This window comes from Crinia signifera, chromosome 1, assembly GCF_055691185.1.
Source record: "Crinia signifera chromosome 1, ASM5569118v1, whole genome shotgun sequence".
Lineage (NCBI taxonomy): Eukaryota > Metazoa > Chordata > Amphibia > Anura > Myobatrachidae > Crinia > Crinia signifera.
In genome coordinates this window covers 399,438,114-399,460,587 of record NC_139217.1, presented here as the reverse complement: position 1 = coordinate 399,460,587, position 22,474 = coordinate 399,438,114, and the positions used below count along the sequence as shown (strand labels likewise).

Genomic DNA, 22,474 nt, shown 5'->3' with positions numbered 1-22,474 from the left:
TTAGGCCCTTATTCTGATCGGTGCGGCCGGAGCCGATTATGCGGCCAGGACCGTGCGTGCGAAACCCTGCCTTCCATACGGATCGCCAACTCCGTCCGTATGCGGTAAGAAGCTGGCCGAACGGACCGCACGTGTATTTTTCACGGAATACGCCTCCTCCATCTAAGGGAACCTCCCCCATCATTCGATTGTCGCAGACCATCGTATGCAGGACCGAGTGCTCCACCAGCACCCGCAACCTCAGACCACACGGACATTTTTCCGTGCAAAAGCAGGGATCTGGGCGGGCAGCTGACATCCGGCGATGTCATATGTCCGCCCCCTACACGTGCGTCACGGCCGCATTACCATACGTACGCCCAGCGTTTTCATGGGAACTCCCATGAAACGCGGGGCGTATGCATATGGTAATGAGCCCAAACAGCCCTTCACGCCCCTCTCCACCCCCTGTTCGGAGTGTTCACATATCATGCGGGATTTGGCCGTACGCCCCGCTCGCACATGCGCAGAGACGCCTCTGCACATGCGCAGACACAAAACATCGGCGGGCCGAACGCACGCGGATATATCCGCACCGATCAGAATAAGGGCCTTAATTTTGTGTTTTTTTTCTCTCCTCCAAAGGATAATGTGTGGTAATGTGCGACAGATAACCACCCTGTTACTCGCCATCTCCTGGTAAATGGAAAGAGACCTGTACAGTTCCTTTTGATATGTGGAACAATAAAATCCTTTGAGCACAGAGAAAGGACCATTATTCCCCTTCTATTTCTTACAATTATTGCACAGCACATTTCCAGAGATTAACAGAATATCAATTTGTTAGTCCGACGTCACAATGAATTGACAAACTGCATGAGGTTTCTGTATTTTTTTTTTTTAAACACTTACGGAAATCTACACAAAGAAAATATGAAAAATCTAAACATTATCCAAATACATTTCATAAATTACAGTACATTATATTATAATATACTGCTTTTACACCGCCTGAAATATCCCAGATTTTTGTACCGGAGCGTGCAAAATATAGGAATTTGGTACTCACCGTTAATTCCCTTTCTCCGAATCCGTAGGGGACACTGAAGTACTACGCTGGGGATTGAGTGGTGTATTGGAGGAGTCGGCACTTTAAGAAACTTTGAAGTGTAGCATGGCTCCTCCCCCTCTATCCCCCCCTCAGACTCCAGTCTTAGTTAACTGTGACCGAGAGGAGAAAAGAGACCAGGTAATCTCTGACAGAGAGAGAGAGAGAGAGAGAGAGAGAGAGATACGAACAGAAAACAGAACATAACATACTGTAACAATAACTGCAGACAATCGTATGCACTCAACAATCACGCATACGGATTGAACAACCCTACACAGGCTAGAACAGCGCCGGGAGGGCGTTCAGTGTCCCCTACGGATTCGGAGAAAGGGAATTAACGGTGAGTACCAAATTCCTATTTTCTCCTTCATCCTAAGGGGACACTGAAGTACTACGCTGGGGATGTCCCAAAGCCATCCCCACGGGTCGGAAGGCGCTGGTCATCCTGTAGTACAGCACGGCCAAAACTAGAAGTGGAGGCCGCAAACGTGTCAAACCTGTAGAACTTGATGAACGTGTTTGGACCAGACCATGTCGCTGCTCTGCACAGCTGAGTCAGAGACACGCCTCTAGCTGCCGCCCAAAAAGGACCCACAGATCGTGTGGAATGAGCTGACACCCTTGAAGGCGGAACTTGCGAAGCCTGTACATAAGCTTGCTTAATGGTCAAACAGATCCACCTTGCTAAGGTTTGTTTAGAGGCCGGCCAACCTCGCTTGGCAGTAGCATAAAGCACAAAGAGTGAATCCGACTTCCGGACCTCATTGGTTCTGTTCACATAGACCTGTAACGTGTGAACGACATCCAGAGATTTTAAATCTCCTGTCAATGCTGGTACAACAATAGGCTGGTTGAGGTGATATGCAGACACAACCTTTGGAAGGTAATCCATTTTAGTGCGGAGTTCCACCCTATCTGGGTGAAACACGAGGTACGGTGACCTGCATGACAGAGCGCTTAGGTCTGACACCCTTCGCGCTGAAGCAAGAGCTAAAAGCATGATCGTTTTCCACGTAAGAAGACGAAGATCAATGGATTCCAGAGGTTCAAAGACACTGGACTTAAGATAATCCAGAACCAGTGGCAAATTCCAATGCTCCTCCGGGGCACGCACCGGAGGCTGGAGCCGTAGTACCCCATTCAGGAAAATTTGGACCTCCGGAATGACCGCCAGACGTCGATAGAAAAAAATCGACAAGGCAGACACCTGGACTTTAAGCGAACCAAGGCGAAGGCCTGCCTTAAATCCAGACTGCAAAAACCGGAGTACCCGGGACAGACCAAAAACAGATGTGGGTAGCTTACGGCGTTCACACCAAGCCACATAAGCTTTCCAAATACTGTGATAGTGACGGGAAGTGACCTCCTTCCTGGCCCTCATTATCGTTGGAATGACAGATTTTGGGATATCCCTTCTACTCAACAGCGCGGCTTCAACAGCCACGCCGTCAAACGCAACCACGGTAAGCCTTGGTAAACGAACGGCCCCTGTAGAAGAAGGTCGTCCCTTTGAGGAAGAAGCCACGGCTTGTCTATCAGGAGCCCCTGAAGGTCGGCATACCACGGGCGCCGAGGCCAATTTGGTGCCACCAAGATGACTGTTGCTGATTCCCGTTTTATCCGTTTGAGTACTCGTGGAAGCAACGGCAACGGAGGGAATAGATAAATCAGGGAGTAATCCCAGGACGCGGTTAGAGCATCCGATGCCACCGCCGTCGGGTCCCGAGCCCTGGAGCAGTACCGGGGAAGTTTGTAGTTGTGCTTTGATGCCATCATATCTATTTGGGGAACTCCCCAACGATGGACAATCTGAGCGAAGACTTCCGGGTGTAGACCCCATTCCCCCGGATGGACATCCAGGCGGCTCAGGTAATCCGCCTCCCAGTTGTCCACCCCCGGTATGAACACTGCTGAGAAGGCGATAGCTTGCCGCTCCGCCCACTGCAGGATCAGTCGGACTTCCTGCATTGCCTTGCGGCTGCGAGTCCCTCCTTGACGATTGACATATGCCACCCCGTCTGCTTGAGGGAGGGGGTCATCCTGCAAGTCACCATCGTCTCCCAGGGGGTCATCCTGCTCGTCCCCCGACGAATCCCCCCGTAGCAACAAAGGAATAGCTCTTTTAAGAGGAGGGGGAGGAATGCTTGCAGGCTGACTGGATGTAGCTTTAACCAGGGAGTCCACAGATTTTATGAGGTCCCTGGCCCAGGAAGGTTCAGCTGAACCCATGGGAGGCCAGTTGTGAGTGTAACACTTCCCTATCCCTGCGTGATGCAGCCAATTCTGCTGCTAGGGTGGATAGTACACTGGTGACCCCTTCCACATTAAGTATGGAAGAAGAAGCTTTTTCTTCATCTCCTCCATGACAATCTTTGCACAGGGTGACACCCTTAACGTGCTGTGTAAACTGTTCATTGCACTGTGTGCACACAACCAGTTTTTGTGCCTTAGACTGAGATCTAGCAGTCATATTGAAACCGTATATACAGCAGCCAGACACAGCGGTACACACTGACCCACACACAATGATAAGGAGCCGAGAAGGAGAGAAGTAGTAATAGGGGGAGAGGAGCTTGCTTTCCCCGAATTATGCCCACCACAATTTAAACACTCCAACGGGGGAACCCAGTGGGAAAACTCCCTGACACCCAGCGCAGTGCTGATGAGTTGGAGCAGCGCTCTGATGTCCTGTGCAGGAGATCGGTGGAGGCACACCAGATGAACAGGAAGCGTGGGCTTAAGATGGCGCTCAGAGAACCAGGAGACCGGGAGTGCAGAAGCTCCGCCCCCTGTCGTCACCCGCTCAGCGCGCGCTGTGTACAGCGGCGCTGAGTGATTGCTGCTGTTGTTTTCGCTGGACCAGCGTGCTTCTCTGGTCCAGCCGTCACCTCTGTTGCCCCTGAGACCTTCGGCGGTGACGTGGCCACGGACCCGTAACACTGGCCGCGGGCGGCTGTGACGGGTCCCCAGCGCCGATGGCCGGGGTCAGTAGCGTGCGCCGCAGGCAGTGCTGCTCTGACCATCCCGGAGGGCGTCCCACGTAGCAGGCAGCCAGCAGGGTCCCCTGGCTGCCTGTAACACTTCTTATAATAAAAATCTAAATAAAAAACTAAAACCTAAGAGCCCCCCTAGAAGGAGCCCTTGCCCAGGGAACCGACTCCTCCGGGCATTTAACTAAGACTGGAGTCTGAGGGGGGGGGGGTAAGGGGGAGGAGCCATGCTACACTTCAAAGTTTCTTAAAGTGCCGACTCCTCCAATACACCACTCAATCCCCAGCGTAGTACTTCAGTGTCCCCTTAGGATGAAGGAGAAACAGGGATTGCAGGCAGTGCAAACAATCCTAGTTGAAATGACCGAGGTCGAGCGACCCGGCATTTCAACACAAATTCAACCTGGCTCATGGTGCAGTGTAATCGGGACCCAATCACTGCAATGAAATAGCCGGTGCTGGGAGATGCTTTCCTCTCCTAGTGCCGGCTCAGGGCCTGGCTCGGCTGACGTCACCCACCCGGCATTATGCTGAGTAGGAACAGCAGTATAAAAAAGTTCACGAATTGTGTCGCACCTGAGTTGGAGCCGCGTCCAAAATCCCAGGTGCGACCCGGTCTTTTCATGTAAAAAAGAGGTATAAGAGAGATTGGGGTGGGATTGGGAGTGTGCGTGTGCGTGTGTTAGCCGCCACTATACAACAGTAAATATTTTAAGCCGTGTACACGCGGAAGAGATGGGGAGTCATTTCAAACATTCCCATCAGCCGAGATCACCCATACACACTGGAGCAATGTTAAGGAAGGAAAGAACGATCACTGTTCCGTCCTTCATTAACATGTATGCCTACAAGGCTTATGCTGCTTTCACATTGCCTAAACATTTAAGAACCTGTATGGTATTTAAAACGGGTCTGAGCCACTAAACCCCTTTCACATTGCAGGTGAAAACCGTTTTAAATAGCATGTAATACCATTGACACATTCAACCTGTTTAACCCTCAGGGAACACATTTTAAGCTATAGAAATAGACCCTTTCCCACTGCCAAAAAAACGTCTCTTAAACGGGTAACACACTGCTTTTTACCCGTTTAACAAATACAGATATTGGTAATGGGTAAGGCAACCTGGAGGTTTCCCACAGCAGCTCTACCCGTTTAAAAAGGCTTAAAAGACGACAATTTACCGTTTAAGAGCTGCAGTGGGAAAGGGGTATTAGTGGTCTCATTCCAGCCATCACTAGATAAATACATAAATTTCAAACACTTAATACCTAAAACTGAATCTGCATGAGCTGGCAAGCAGTGTAATGCCCCGTATGCAATGGGAGCAGTGTGATCTAGTTCAGCACACAGCGCTGTGCGCTGAGGGATCTATCACTGCACGTGTTCTCAGTTGAGAGAACACTGACGATGAGTAGATTTATACTACATGCGGTTTAAATCTACTCGTCAGGCAATAGCGACGCGTGGAGAACCGTGCTTTATTTCTAAGTGATCTAGACAGATTGCTTAGAAATGGGTCAGTAATCGCCCCGTGTGTATTGCCCATTACTGATATATTCTATTGATAGAATAGTTGTAGGTCAGATAGAATTAATCAGTGGTCCAACTCACAGCATGCTGGGACATGTAGTTCCACAACAGCTGTTGAAGCCTTGATAAACATGCCAAAAGTAGCCCAACACTGGGTAACACAGCAGTCAATATTGCTGCCTTGAAAAGGGGTGTGATATAGGTCGACAAGGTACAACATACACAAGGTCAACACTGGAAAGAGGTTAACACTTTTTTACATTTTCTTGTTATTACCGACACATGAGCACATGGTCCCCCAAAAGATGTACAGCGTCGGGCCAGGTCCCTTGCTTTGCTACCAATGTGCTCGGTACACTTTACCATTCCAAATCAGAATCCACGGGCATGGTGAAGTATGAAAAAGTTTAAAGAATGAAAAAAAAATACCCAAAAAGCTCATGTCGATTTTCTCATTTGTTGACAATAGCCATGTTGACCTGTTGCTTGTGTCGACCTTTTGAACATGTCAGCATATATTTATATTGACTGTTGACCTAAACATTGTCTGTAAGCCATCCGAATCCACTTGGAATGCATCGGTTCTACTGTGTCCAGGCTCCAATTTGTGTGTTTATGTTCTTTTCCTCAGTTTCTCCAGGTGCTCCGGTTTCCTTCCAAAGTATCAGAGGAAATGGACTTGAATATGTGTTTCAGGTAGAGAACGTACGGTCAGCTCTACTGGGGCAGGTTCTTATGTGAATGATTAAACTGTAGAGTGTGTGTAACATATTGGCAATAGTCAAAAGCACAACTACATGTATGAGTCACAGCTATGCTGTCTGGGCCAATGGTGCAAGTAGTAAGGTAAAGATAGGGCCAGACCACTGCTCTTACAGAGGGTGGGATGAATCACGTGTGGTACTCTCTATCTCTATGTACTGCAGGACCCTCCTACATCTACATCAGTCTGTTACTATCAAGTTTGTTTTATCACTGTTTCCAATTGTAAAGCAACGGAATATGATGCACTATATAAAAAAAACTGTAAATAAATAAAGGTGAGATGTCAATGTTGGCTATATACCTAATAGGGAGATGGCACTAAAGTACCTAATTAGAAATTATGCGGCAGATGTGTGGAAAACATTTTAACATAACAAATCTTGTTTTGGGGACACACTGTATGTTCAATCGAAATTGAAATTGGACCCATATATATAAATAAGACACGCCAGCCCTAAGATTTGCAACCATTATGATGTATACCTCTATTATTATAAAGAAAATGCTTATAATAGAAAAACACACAAGGTAGTTAAATTCTCTTTTGTGTGTTCTATTGAACATGAATATAACAAAAGGAATCACTTTGTGCAAGGACCATCTCATAATACAAACATTTGTAAGAACTGCAAGCAGGTATTTCTGGCTCAAGCCCCATACACTGACCACACACGAGAATCAACTACAGCGTTCTGGCTGTATATATAAAACCTTAGACCAATGCATTCCAAAAATACAGAGCCACATTCAGCAAAACAAACCAAGAGTGAAGTTCTAGTGTCCGCTACCACCAACTCAAGTTCAACTAGTGACATGACGGACCGCAGAGAATGTGCATTCACTCTTTGACCTTGGGCAAGTGATGACTCGTCCCTGAATTAAATATCAATGTATCATCAAGTGTAGATCAAGCATATGAATGCAGTCACACGGTCACTACTGCCTGGCAGCAATAGCACGCAGGAAGATGTGCTGTTTAATACCCAGTCTTAGGAAAACACAGGGCTTCGGCTCTCTGCCTTCTGCTAAACGTGATATTCAAGGTTATCCTCTTATTTGTCTCTGTGAGACTGCAGAATGGCAGGATCATGGTCCTGTTTGAATGAGCCAGACAGCGCTTCCCTGCTGTCAGTTTTCAGTCACAAGTGAATGGCAAGATAAAATCTAAACTCGGAGGCAATAACTGAAGAAGTATAGACAGATTGGATCCATGAAGCCTTTAAATTCAGAGGCATTCCAAGAAGCTGCAGTCTGGGCACAGTCAACAGTCACAATCTCACTAATGCTCTATTCAACTTTGTGCTATAAAAATATCTGGCTCATGAATGGTTAAAAGCAGCACGATCCAGGTTCAGCCACTTGGGCTGGCAGCATATGCCAACAATTCTGTTCACAACACCTATCTGGCCGATCTTGTGTCGCATTTCATGTTTAATGATATCTGAGCAGAAATAACAAGATTTAGGGAAGCTGAAGTTGAAGGCTTTTGGCAGGAGTTTAAAGCCTGCTAGATGTGGCTGCGTTTGTAAAGACACAGCAGGGAAATCACCCGGCCCATACAAAAAAGGGAAAACTTCCAAGGCATCTACTTCCTTTACCCTTCCCCCCCCATAAAGATATCACTAAGGAATAGTTCTAATACCAGATCAAGTGTCACACAGAGATTGGGGGTTATGTGGCAGCTGTACACGGCTTACAGTATATGATTTGATTTACAGAGCGAGCAGCCATGTGAAAGTCCCAGCCACCATACACTGACCTTTACAGGCACTTAGAGGATTTCAGTGTGACAACTGGAACTACAGAAGGCGAACAGCCAAAACGTAATGAGTCCCAGAAGCTTGCAATCTTCATGCACTTCACTTCAATAACATTTAAAGCATCAGAAATATCTAACACAACTCTTCATCCAAAACAAAATAAAAATAGACAGTTCTAACACCAGAAACCTTATGACTAAACAAGCAGCATTTTTGGACAACCTCTTCTTGAAGTTACCCTCTGCTGCGGTCAGTTCTCCCCTTCCCACAGAAGTAATGACTGCGGTACTGACCATATAGAAACCTGGTCTGTCAATTCTCAGAATTTGAATGGTGATTTAAAAAAAATCCCAAAAGAAAAACAAAAAAACTTACCTCGCCAATTTCAACACTTGACTCGTCCCCATATTTAACCCCCAGTCCAGCATTCATGGTTCCAGCAGGTAGGGTGTAGGTGTGCAAGATGTCCTGCATTTATGGCACACACATTTCAGAGATCCTTGCTGCACCTCTGGGTTCTGCTTCCTAAACAGCAGATATCATCTGGTCCAGCCAGTCACCGGCTTAACTTTTGTGTGACATGCAAAACAAGAATCTCTTGCACACATATATACTAGAGGATGCTGAGCCTGGGGAGATCAGGCTGGCTCTGCAGGTACTGTACAAAGACATACGGTTACACTAACTACACAGCAGCACACGAACAGCACTTGTGATCTGCTAAAGATGAGGCGCTCAAGTCCATGTAAAACCTGAGCTGCAGCTGTGCTTGCCTCTAGCTGTGTGCTGGCCTCTCTGTGGCTTCCACTGAGGACACCTCCCCCCTGTAAGCTCACTGTGCGGAGTTCACTCTACCAATTCATGTGACCAAAAAATGTAAAAAAAATAGGAGCTCTTTATAGAAAGCACCTCCAATACAAAACCATGGAAGGAGGACACTTTATGGTAAAGTTTCTGCTTTCTCTTCAGATGTGGATGCAAGGCTTTGTGATCAAAAACAGCTGTCTGGCTGCTGGCTACAGAGTGAAATGGAGGGGCGGTCCTGGAGCGGTGACACACACTGATACACACACCAGAGGGGGAGTAAGGGGGGACAGCATGCACATCATTGTATCAATTATCTTCTTTCAAGTAGTTCTGGGAATAAATGTGAGGAATAACGTAACTGCTACAAAATACAAATCTCCTCGGTTACATTTTCTCCTCACCAAATACTTCCTGAATTAACTTTCTATTCAGTCACCATTATTTGTGCGATTTGTCATTAAAAGAAGTTTAAACTTGTCAAAAACAAAAAACATTTTGCTCCAGGAATACAGTTAGCTCGTTCTGGGACAGAGGTTGCTCCAAAAATATAATAATAATAATAATAATAATAATAATAATAATAATAATAAATAGGGATACGGTCATTGGGTCACCACCATGTACGTCAACATGGGTTAGGTGGAGAGTGTCATTAGGTCGACATGGGGAAGGTCAACAGTCAAAACATCGACATGGGGTTTTCTTTACTGTTTTTTGAGCCGACATGTGCCAATTCTCACTAGCTCGAAGGGCCCTGGAACTGCAGCAGCCTATCTCTCTTGCTCTAGGTGCTGCAGTAGCAGCAGGAGTCCAGCATGGCACCGCCCCTCACGAGTCCCACATGGCTCCACCCACCATGAGTCCCCATGAAGCCAGAGCGGGGAGCACACCTCTCCTTCCAAGCCTATCCCTGCTCTGCAGACTAATTGTGTGCCAGTGGATGCTCCCACAGTGCAGATAAGCTGTGGGCAAGGCACCACTGGGACACACCTACTGTAGTTATGGCCCCGGTCCTTAGGTCTGCTATATTTTACAAGCTCATTAAAGTGGACCTGTCCCCACTACATTGATACCTTGCAGATGAACTGCCTAGTTTCATTAATCTATACCAGGGGTTCCCAATCTTTTTGAATCACGGCACCCTAGAGTATCAGAATTGTGTGGTGATCATTAGGTTCAGTTATGTGGTAAAGGGCAGGATTTGTTTCTGTTTGTACATATATTTTGATTGGTAGTAACCATAACTGGTTTTGTCAATAAATAATTGATTCATAATTTGAATTGGTCCATGACCACCAAACTGCAGCACCCCTGCAAGTGTCCTGAGGCACCCCAGGGAGTCACGGCACACAATTCGGGAACCACTGATCTATACCCCTTTTTTTATTAAAGCAAGGTGATACTGCAGCTTTCAGAATATGGTTCAAACAACTCATTAAATTTTGGTTGGGCAGGTATCAAGCATCCAAAAGAGGGTTTGTCCAATCACCAGCAATATTTATCCTCAACCTATTATAACACACTGCTAAGTCCTTAATACACCTTTAGAACAATAAGTACAAACATTTTGCTTAATTGCCAACAGACAACCATATTATTAATATTATACCTGTATGCATATTCAATAATACAAATATCTAATCAGATAATCGTTTGGAATAACTTAATGCTATTCAGATCCAAAAACCAGAACTGGGAAGTAATGTGAAAAACACATATTTACTAACAATTAAAAATGTCATATCATCTATATACAGTATATAGGTCTAGTGTCCATTTGTGTGTCTCCGAAATCTGTTGGCAGCGAGTGAAACTACATCTTTCTCTCTCACACATGCACAAACACAGAGGCAATCACAAGGTAGCAGACTAGCTTTCAAAGCATTTGCTTTGAGCGGGCTTACTAGTAAACAAATAATCTGTTATTATATGGGTGTTTCAGTCCCTGAAACAGAACATTATTTGAGATTGTTGTAAATTGCTGGGAAAAAAAAAATTGACCCTTATACAGATTTTTGGGTAAGCAAACACAGATTTTAGAGCCCCTCACTGTGGATAGAGATACAATGTGGGTGGAGTATCGATAGATATGTAAAAATAGAGACGGTGCAAAAATTTAGGGCGTAGCCACATATTAGTACCAATTCACATTACACCACACAGTAGAGCCCCTCAGACACACTGCACAATTACACATTGTGCCACACAACGTAATGCCTGTTACACATTATACCACACACCATGATGCCCATTACATATTATGCCACATAAGTGCTGCTTACCTACATGCTCATTGCTAGGTGCTTCATGCTCATAGCCAAAGGGCGTTTCATGCTCATTCTCATTGCCAAAGGGTGTGTCATGCTCATTGCCAAAGGGCGTGTCATGCTCATTGCCAAAGGGCGTGTCATGCTCATTGCCAAGAGAGATTACCTGCTAGTTACCAAGGTAGATTACATGCTCATTGTGAAGGGGTAAGAAAATGCTTGTTGCCACAGGGGAGTGAAATGCAGCTGCCCGCTGGACAGAACTGACAGCAGACACAGCCAGACACAGAGCAGTGGGCTGTCCGGCTGTCCTCAGACCAGGTCCACTGTCCATGGCTATTTGAAATCTCCCGCCGCCAGCCAGCCAGAATTGTAAGTAGTGACAACCGGGCAGAGAGTGGTGGGCTGTCCTCAGAGCAGGTCCAATGTCCGTGGGTATTTGAAATCACCCGCTGACTCGAGCCAATCATCCTGATTGGCTCGTGAGTCAGCGGGAGATTTTGAATAACCGTAAACTTTCTTTAAGGACAGCCGGGCATCCCACCACTCTCTGCCCAGCTGTTTATTGTGCCCGGCTGGTGGCAGCTGCCCCCGTTACCATTAACGGCAGCTGTGTGAGGCGCTCTGTGTACTCCATGTATCGTAGGGCTGGCACTGCTCTTGTCACACATAGGGCCCTGTACACAAATGGAATTTGCAATTATCAGTTACAGAACTGCTAAGGTTAGCAAGTGAATCTGCCACATAGGATTGAAAAGGGATGCCCAGCAATCTCATTTGCAACTGCTTACACATTTGCTGTCTAGATGCAAACATGAGCAACATTGGCGCTATGGCTATAGGTTGGCCTATGGCTATACAGACTGGACACAGCAGTAGAGGCACAGGCACCATGTTTTAGCAGGTAAAAGCTTGCATTTGACAGCAGATACATGCCCTGAAAATAGCCATGATGTGTCTGCGGATCTCCATCCACTCGCTGTATCCTCATTGCGAGCGAGATCACAGCTACACCTTCCCGCATGCACCATGCGATCACAGAACATGCTCAGTCTGCTGATAAATGGCTCCAGTGCAATATAACCAGCTATTGTGTACAAACATTATTTCGGCCCTAGCACAGTGTCATCTCCCTAGACAGGACCATCACTAAGGTTAAGACCTTTAAATTGAAATCTAAAATATAAATTAATTTCAGGGAAAATAAAAGGTTTTGCACAGGAATTTGAGATCTTGTAATGTATAAATATGGACTTGTGGCATCCCTAGGAATATCCGGTCTACAGTGTCTAGATTGAAACAAAAGCTGTCGACATTGACAAAAGAGATGACAATGACAAGAGGTCAACACAAGCAGCTGGGAGTTGTAGATGAGATGATGGGATGAGGGATTCTCGCTCTCTCTCACACACACACACACACACACACACACACACTCGCCTCTGCAGCAGGAGTCTGGATCCTGAAGCTGGAGAAGAATACACCAGTTTGGAAGGGGTGTAATTCCAGACTAATAAAGCAAATAAGAAACTTCCAATTGCTTAATTAGCCCTATGGGGGATCTCTGATTTTTCCTAAAAATAATGATTTTAGGAAAAATCAATCTTGCTCTGGAGAGGTTTGAAGATAGATGCGTTGATTTCTATAGAACATTTTCTTTCTTGCAAATGAATAGCAAAACCCTGCGGCTATGGGAAAAATCCTGCACGCTGGTGTTTTTTTTGTTGTTGTTTTTTTTTTTTATCTCCCGTGCTTTCAGTTTTAAAAACCCTTCATTAATAATTAAGCCTTCTATATGTGCAGTATGTATGTTCTCATAGTGTCTGATCAGATGCGTGTTTTATTCAGCCTGGAGGCAACAGTCCAGAGTATAAAAGCCACTATAATCCTTGTATCAATCTGTAACACTTCGGTGACACTCCCGTTTTGCAGAATGGTCCCGGATGCCGTCCCCCAAACACCGCAGTAGGTCAGTCATGCTGCGGCTAAGGGAGGACTGTGAGTGATCACAAAGGATCAATTCTGGACATGCGCAGACCCCACACCATCGGATTTGTCCATAAAACATTGGGTTTACGTCCAAATCTGACTCAGAACCATTGTTTCTAAGACTATAATTACTTACAGCTTGCACCATTTATTATATAGAGTACAGTTTTGTCCTTAAACTGAACTTATGACAAATTATATGCTTAGGGCCCCCATCTAAGCATATTGTAACTTTAAGTTGTTAAAAAAAAGTCAGTGATGTGGATGACTGGACCTGCACATACTACTATGATTTAAGGCCCATACACACTGGGCGACTGAGCTGAAAGTCGCTCAAAACAGCAGGTTTGAGCGGCTTTCAGCTCAAAGCTACCCAGTGTGTATGGCCCGGCGATGAGCGGTGAGCGCTGCAACATCGCCGTGAAAGCCATTCATCTGCTGGTTATGCAACGCCGTCCTCCCCCCTCCATCGGCGCCGGGCAGGGGGAAAGCTGCTCAGTGTGTATGGCCGCTCAGTGTGTATGCACTGAGCAGCTTTTCCCTGCAGCGATGAATGCTATCATCACTGTCCATACACGCTGGGCATAGTCGCCCAGTGTGTATGGACCTTTAGTCTTTGGAGGAGAAACATATTTTGGGCCATTTTCTGGATAAACTATTTTGCAGGATGACAAAAGTCACAAACTACCTTCAGAGTTGGTTTATTTTGTATTGTATCTCGAATGGTCTTCATGGAAGCAAGCAGATGTAATACTGCAGGGTTTTTCTTTATCTGTGTATCTGTAAGTGAATATGAGAGTAGGGGTCACTGGAAGGCGATAACAGGCTGGGAGAGACGATGACGTATGGGGATTGCTAGAAGGGAGAATACCACAAGGAGTGAGGCAGGAAAGAGGAGGAAGCCAGGAAGAGACTGCTGTAGTATGCAAGGAATGTAGTGTGCTTAATGCGGAGTGAAGGAACATCATTATGGGTTTAGAGTTCAAGAATCTTATCTCTCTACTATCTATAATAGACAAGTAAGCATACCACTCGTACAAATTCACGGTGAGAAGTTTATTCAAGTTTTTTTTTTTTGTGGCAATGTGTGGTTGCAGTGTGCAGCAGCACACATCACTGCTAAGGATGGTAATCTAACATTACAGATTTTCCTGTACTTCTTTATGGGTGGGAGGAAAATCTGTGAGCGACATTATTCTGATTGACTCTTTCGGATACAAATTCGCTCGGAGCGCGTTTCTTAGCCTACTGCGCATGCATATTGTTCACTATGCACATGTGCTGGTTCTGTCACCTGTGCATAGATGTCACCCAGCAAACAGAAATACTGTGCCGAGAACGCTCGGGCAAAGTAGGCCTAATGTGGGCATATCGAAGGGCGCGGTTAAAAGCTGGGCGGCAACCGGATTTGTATACATGCGTGGTGACAACAAGTGCTGGGCGGCAGCCTCCCTAGAGTGAGCGAGTGCTCGGACCGTTTCAGCTAGGGCAATCAACATGCACAATAGCTAAAATACTTCCACCTGCACACAATACGCACCCATGCAGCATAGAAGTTCCTCTCATTAATCAATTAACTAATTACATGGCAGCCACACGGGAAGCACACTTTTGCAGTTTAACCATTTACACTTCTCTGCGTTCATATCTCTTATATATTTCATTGCTTTTACACACAAATGCAGCAGGATTCTTAACTGCTATTAGTGTAGTGTAATTGGGGGAAGACAATTAGTTAATTGAATGTAATAAATAAAATAAAATACACTTTGGGTAATTGGTTAATTGGTTAATGGTTTGAACATTACTTCAGAGTGGATTCTTGCTGTGGCGTATAAAACACCAACAGAGCCTGTTCGCTCAGCCATCCCCTCGTCCGCACACTGTAAGTCCGAGTGGACATGGTAAAATCCGTATGAACACGTTAGCGTACGTGCAGTAGCATGCCACTCCTCTTTGTGTGTGGATCCGAACAAACAGGTTCACTCGGCTGCGTGCGAATGTGTAAGCGAACGAATCAACCTGAGTAAAGGCCATGGTGCAGTCCTCGTCTCTAACTGTATACATGGGTGTTTCCCAAACTTTTCGTACACCCTGCAGTATCAGAAGTTTTTTCACGGCATCCCTAGTATTAATGTTTATTATGGATAAATTCAGGATTTTTTTTTTTTAAATAACTTGTGTTTATATGTCATCCTTAGGTTTAATTATGGGTTATGGTATAGGGGGTGACAGTGACTAGTGGCCAACATCTGAAATATGGTCAACATAATAGGTCGTCATTGACAGAAGGTCAGTACAAGTTTAGGGTCGACATTCAAAAAGATAGACACAAGTTGTTGCCATCGACATGGACACCGTATAAGTGTACCGATTCGCTCGTCATGCTTCGGGCACGGTGCCTCGCTGCGGTCAGCACACTATTATATTCTCACTCTATGCCCACTTGGATAGCGGATGTGTACGCATACACATCCATTGTCATGCTACTGCGGAGATTCGGGCGATGGGAGGGGCGGACATTTGGTGAGGCGGCGATTACCTGGACGCTAAGCAGCGAATATATGCTGCCTAGCACATAGGTCTGAGTCAGGTCCAATGTCCAGATTCCTATGGGATGGTGGTGGAAAATACTTCCTCTGAGATCGCTCAGGAATATCGCCACAACAGTCTACCCTGTGACACAATATAGGATACTCCTATATCCAGGGTGTAATTGGTGATGACTGGACGTCTCTAGTAATATAGCAATAAATGTTGTTTTACCAAGTGGGTGAATCCCAGAGGTGGAAAGCTGTAACCACAGATAAGTTCTGGATGCCTGTCCGGTAAACCGGGGTGGTATCTTGCAGTGGAGCTGCTAGTCAGGTCCTCTTTAAATGCTTGAGATTGAGAATGACCATATAGAGAAAGCAAGTCCTTGATCCAGTGAAGATATCTGAATAAGCAATCCTCAGGAGTAAATAAAGGTGTCAAGGGTAGGGATAAAAAAGCTCTACGCGCTTCCCTGGGATACGTCTCCCATTCCGGATTATTATTTTGTATTGATTTTACATGTCCTATGAACTGTGTAATAAATACATTTTTAATTTGAAAGAAACGGTCATATATGCTTAATTTCAAATAAATTGAGAAACAGCTAGCGCTGGTTCCATTTTCTTTTGTCTGTTGTATTGTGTAGGGGACGGACAATCCTCGAACCAGCTGCAGTTAGCAGCGCACCTTACTATTTATTCTCTCTCTACTTCCACACATAACACTGACCATACTGGGATAATACTGTAGTTCACCAACTAACACACAGCCTTCACCTGTGCAAAAGTCCTCTCTCTGAGGGCCAGATGTACTAAGCTCCAAAAGGGATAAAGTGCCAGCCAATCAGCTCCTAACGCTATGTTACAGGCTGTGTGTGAAAAATGACAGTTAGGAGCTGATGGATTGATGGGTTATCACTTTCCATTTTATCACTATTCAACGCTTAGTACATATTGCCCTGAATGTGCTTAGCATCCTTCCTTACCCCCAGGTTATCCACTAGTGTTTCTGTAACTATGCACCATGTATTCCTCACAGTATAAGTGAAACATTTATTTGTGTATACAGCATGGCAACATACAGGAGACCCCGTCTGCTAAGCCACAGGAACTAAATAATCAAAGTCACTCTGAAAGACCGTATAGAATTTTGTACCCCCATTTGTGGTGGGGACGGACGACAACAATTAAAAAACAATAATGGATTCTTATACACGTCTCAAAAGCACTCAAGGCCTGGCTATGGAGCCAGTGCCGTTGAACAGAACAGAGTGACCTGTGGGCAGCACACTCGCTGACCCTGCATTTGGGTTAACCAGGTGCCATTCCTTTGGACATTCCAGTCATGGCCATCATTGGTTCACTACTTAGGATGCTCAGAGCAGTGAAGTAGTGAACCAGTAATGGTGGTTGTGCCCACCCACCCTGGCGGGCACAGCCTTATGATGGCATGCACTCAGGAGGTTGGCTGTGGATGCACACGGTGGGCTGCCTCCAAGTTACGGGGCTGCATACAAATGAAGAAAAGTCGAAAACCCACAATAACGACCATGTTATGGCAGGCAGTTTAGCACACCACATAAGCAGGTAAAACCACTGGATAGGTTATTAGATTTGCCCATACAGTACTTGCATATCCACATCTCAGAAGGAAAGGGAAAAAAATACCAAATGTCTTCTACAAATTCTAAGATTGCACAGATGATGTGCTAAGGAGAGTGACTAGGAGAGTGACTTTATGTAAACTTCAGTGTATTATTCCCTAATACAGTGGTTCCCAACACTGTGTGCCTAAGCACGCTGGGGTGCTGTGAGGCTCTTGCAGGGATGCCTCCGGTTGGTAGTCCAGGGCTAAATCATTTCTGTGATGGGTAGGGCAGTTGCTAATGAAACCCTTAGGGTGGAATGTACTACAGTATGTATCGCATCCAAGATGTGATGCACACAGTCACTTATCGGATCCATACCACTGTCAATAATGGTATGTACCTAGAAATGTGCAAAGGACATTCCTCCCAATGCAAGCTGTACTTTGCGACAGAGGGACTTCTGGGTTTAGGACCCAGGAGTTCTTCTGCACATGCAAAGGGTGACATGGTGGATGTTTGGGTGCTGGAAGGGATCAGATTGAATCCCTCTCAGAGGGAACTGCAGATAAACCCATAGGTTTGTCCAAGCCCTGGTATGTATTGCATTCAGGCGCTTGGTACAAAATGGAAAAGGTGGCCAAATTCCAAAAACGTCACTTCGTACATCCCACCTTTAGTACAGTATATAGCATAAATGTAGGCTGAGTCCATATCCAGCGTATAATGTGTATGCAGACCCAACAGTACTATATATTTTATACTGTAAGCTATAGCACTTTCCCACTAGCTAAATAAGTAGCAACGTTATTCCTGTTCAGTGCTTTTTTAACTGGTGCCAGAAACGTGGGTGATACATGTCCTGTGTGCTATGTCAGATTGTACACCTAGGTCTACATACAAGCACTGTACTATGACATACTTTGAACAATTATAGAAATTTCCTTTATTTCCTACGATTCATCCAATTTTCTTATTTGATCGCTTGATCACATAGAAGGGATTCAGTTCTGTATGTTAATTTACACAGGCTGATTCTCTGGGACTATTCAATTAGCCCCAAAAGGCAGCACTCAAGGGGTATTTATTTTCAGGTCTAACTAGACCAAAAATCCCCAATAAATAGCCTGTTATCGAGTGCAAACACCGTTAACACTTTATAAAATTTAACAGGCAAGTTCAGTAGCCGAAGATGCTAAGGACCAAAGTTACCAATTTCTTTCACCTCTGTTAAATAAATGTATATTAATATAAATAAATTGGGAAAACAAGAGCTTTAGCATCGCACCATTCAGGAGGGCTGTCTAACAACAAAGGAGATTAGATTTATGCTTTATAGGAATAATTAGTTGTAGCACAATAAAATCCTGGCCCCAAATAACTGTGTGTGTTAATAAGATCTGATTGATTAGGTTCCCTGGCAATCTGATTGACTGGCCACTGTAGTAAGTGGTCCCTGTGTGATCCAGTCACCCCACTCCGGAGCCCATCTAATTCATATATGGGAATACTGGATACATGTCAGGTCGTTCTGCACTTGAGTCAAGTGACCAGATATACCAGTGTACGGAAAGTGGAAGGTGATAACTTACCAGGCAATCAACTCCTAACTGCTGTTTTCCAAACACAGCTGATTGGCTGGTGTGTTATCGCCTTCTACTTGATCTCCACTTCTCTTCACCAGGCTTAATACATCTGCCCCAATGTCTGGTAAAAATAATGTACATTCAGGTGAGACCATAAAAATGGTAACAACTCTGAAGCTTCAAACTACAGGCTGTATAATTAGATATACACTGTATATAAAAGCTCCTGTTAAAAAAAACATATAGATAACATATACCAGTAATGCAGAATTAGTATATTGCAAATAATGATGATATTTTATTATTCCATTTATACTTTCAAATAAATTGTTATGGTCAGTATTGCATACTTCATTGGTGTCTTGCCAACACCCATATCACGCAGCTCCTCCTTCCCTCGGTCTGATGCCCTGGTTGCACGGTTGGATACGGCCCAGAAGGTCTTAAACTTGAGGTAGAATAGGTTACAGCTGAAGCCCTGGCTGCGGCCTGTGTGAATGTGCTGCACTAGGGATTGGAGGGTAGGGAATTGGTGACAGCAGGCAGCACAGACAAATCCCTTCCCCTTTGGCACTGTATATGCAGACACCCTGAGGATGTCCCAGGTGCTAAGAGTGACCATGTCTACAGCAGTAGTCATGTGTTGTGCAAGCATGTTATGCCTTTTGGCTGCTTCCTGCTGTAATAGCCTTTTTATCATGAACGCTCGCTCAGACTCCAGCTTCTTCTCACTCTTTATGTTATTAGGCAGAGTCTCCACATTGGGGTCTGATTCAGTAGAATGATGGGATGAAAGGAAACAGCATAGGTGATGCCACCACGGAATATCCAGTCTCCCATTGCTGGAGCCCTGCCTGCCTGTTACAGGATAAAGCATAAGAATGCTGCAGATAGATTGACAATTGTATTACAGCTTTGATGTCTCTTTGTCATAATTGTCAATCTCTACAAACACTGATTTAACGAACATAAGCAGCAATCTTTGCAAAGAAAGAAAATAAATGTTATTCTCCCTACTTTATAATACACTAAACGGTGTCGATTGTGTTGATAGTCGGGTTAAAAAACAGTGAAAAACCCCATGTCGACCTTTTGACTGTCAACCTAGACACTGTTGAACTAATGACCTAGGACCATGTCGACCTAATGACTGTCAACCATCATGCTGTAGACCAAATGATCCCAACCCGCTGTGATATTTCAGGTTATTTTTATAGCAGTGTGCAGGCCCATCGAGAGGCATGGACGGGCCCTGGTAAAATTTTGGGGGCATGGTCCAATTGTGGGAGGCGTGGTCATCTCCAGTGATTAGGCCATGCCCCCAAAATGTTTAGGGGGGGGGGGGGGTGAAAAAGCACTCTATAGTTGAGGGAGGGGGTGTTATTGTCGTTTCCCCCCCCCCCCCCATCAGCAGCAGCAGCACGCACCCACCGCATGTGCTGAGCCGACAGCGGGCTCAGCATTAGCTCTCACGTTGTCAGTGAGATGCTCATGCTGAGCCTGCTGTCAGCACTGCACATGCTGTAGAGGTGTGTGCTGCTGCTCGGGAGGGAGGGGGAAGGTAAAGGGAGCGGGTCGGACCAGGGCCCCCTCCGGCCCCTCCAGCAAGCCCGGGCAGTTAGTACCCATCCCCCCCCTCTCTGCGGCCCTGGTAGTGTGGCCAAAATAATGCAGCAACCCAAATTAATAATCAAAACCAATCATTGGGCTTACTTGTAAATGCATGGAGAGAAATGATGCAGATAACCACCCCAGACTGTTGCTTTAGGAGAGGGTAGAAACCTCTATTACTACCTATTATTTTCATATGCTGCTCCTTGATGTCCCATATTTGTCAGAACAGGCTCCTTTTTCCAAAAGAAATTGAACGCTTTGCTTATATTCCCATTGTTAGAGCCCATATGTCCCCAATAGATATAGGATTGGTTTAAATTAAATTAAATTGAGTTTACCTTTGAGATGGTCAGTAACAGGGAGAGCACCAGTGCCTTGCTTTGGGGTGACAGTCCTCAGAGTCTGAGGGAACTCATCAGAAAACAAAATAAATTTACCCATCACTTTGTGTTCCTGCTTATCAAATTATAAGCCTTCTGTGAGTGAGCACTAGATGGATTGTGGCTTCCGCTGGGATATCAACAATTGCATTGTGACATCACTCTATCCATATGCTAAACAGGCTGCCCTAGCATCTAGATCAGGCCTGGACAACTTGTGGCTCTCCAGCTGTTGTGAAACTACAGTTCCAGAATGCCCTGCCACAATTTTGCTAGTAGGAAATGCTAAACCGGTGGCAAGGCATTCTGGGATGTGTAGTTTCATAACAGCTGAGCCACAAGTTGTCCAGGCCTGATCTAGTGGCAAAATTTTTATGAAAATTGCGTTACTTAGCAAGCTATATTATTTCCTAAATGTAAACTTTTTTTTTTTTTAAACAAAACTATAAGCACCACAGAAAAATGTTGAGGTTGTTGCTTCTACCTTAAAAAATAAATAAAGTTTTAGCCATCTTAAACTAGAGACCCATACAGTGTGTTGGAATAATATTGTACAGATGGAGTGGGAGACATCTTTGGCCGGCGCTCGCCAGATACCTTGCACTGGCGCCGGCGATAGAGATCAGTTTCCCGTCGGCTGGGGGACGGGAACCCTGTCCGTCTCCGCTTCAGGGAGACGGACAGGGTTAGAGGGGGGGTGCAGCAAGGCGGCGAGGACCCAGGGCGACCGTCGGTGAGGCTGCGGGGACCGCCATCCCCTGCAAAGATGTCTCCCGCTCCATCTGTAGCACACATCAATATTTTTAAAACTAGAAGAAACCCTGCCACATCAAATAAGGGGACTCATTTATTGAAGTTGAGAGCCACTCATAGGGCGGTATTCAATGCCGCGGAGTGGGGGTTTTCTACAGTGAGGACGGCTTATTTTCAGCGAGGAAAAGCCATCCTTGCCATCAAACCTCTTCGCCGTATTCAATGTTATGGAGAAATCCTCGCATTAGAGGGCGGTGAGCATCTCCTTAAATGGCGAGATTCGCCGCAAATGCAGCGAGCCCGCTGCATTTAGTGGCGAGCCTCATCATTTTAATGGCCACACTCGCCATTTCCACCCTGCCAAAAGGAACCAGTGAGGTGAAAACGGTGAGGGAAGGGGTGGGAGTTGAATGCTCTGAGGGCGAGCTAATCGGAACTGCTCACCAACAGAGCACTGAATACCGCCCATAATCTGCACTGAATAGGCTATACAACAAGTATACTGTGGCAAATTATAGAAGTATCTAGAATCTATGTTTTATTTACTAAGATGGAAGGTCTAGTTCAGATGAGATGTTCTATGGGCAACCAATCAGATTCCATCTGTCATTTCTAGAAGGTGCTAAATAAATAAGTAGATTCTGATTGGTTGTCAACAGCAACATCCCATCTTTACTATAACTCCCATCTCAGTAAATAAACCTCTAAGAGTGCAGATACTGTAGTTTCTGCTAAATGCATAGGACTTTAGGTCACAACCATTGTGTGTAAAATCAGTCAATCACTATCACTACCGTACAAGAGAGAATGTGGTAAATG

General features: G+C 45.3%; 1 protein-coding gene and 1 long non-coding RNA gene across 3 annotated transcripts in view; one reads left to right on the top strand and one right to left on the bottom strand.

Annotated features, from left to right (window-relative positions):
• LOC146015333 (uncharacterized) overlaps positions 1-12,609 on the top strand; it is a 77,476-nt gene extending 64,867 nt beyond the window's left edge. Inside the window, exon 3 of the long non-coding RNA XR_014448262.1 lies at positions 12,483-12,609. This is a non-coding gene — a long non-coding RNA (uncharacterized LOC146015333). The remainder of the gene's footprint in view (positions 1-12,482) is intronic.
• The window catches only part of MCC (MCC regulator of Wnt signaling pathway), a 304,884-nt gene that overhangs the window by 231,244 nt on the left and 51,166 nt on the right, over positions 1-22,474 (bottom strand). The window contains exon 1 of one of the 2 annotated variants that reach the window (XM_083151651.1): positions 8,515-9,134. The exons of the other annotated variant lie outside the window; for it this stretch is intronic. Within the exon in view, the coding sequence (XP_083007777.1) occupies positions 8,515-8,613 (99 nt within the window). The 5' untranslated portion in view covers positions 8,614-9,134. Of the gene's footprint in view, positions 1-8,514; positions 9,135-22,474 lie in introns of those variants that run through there. 2 annotated transcript variants of the gene reach the window in all.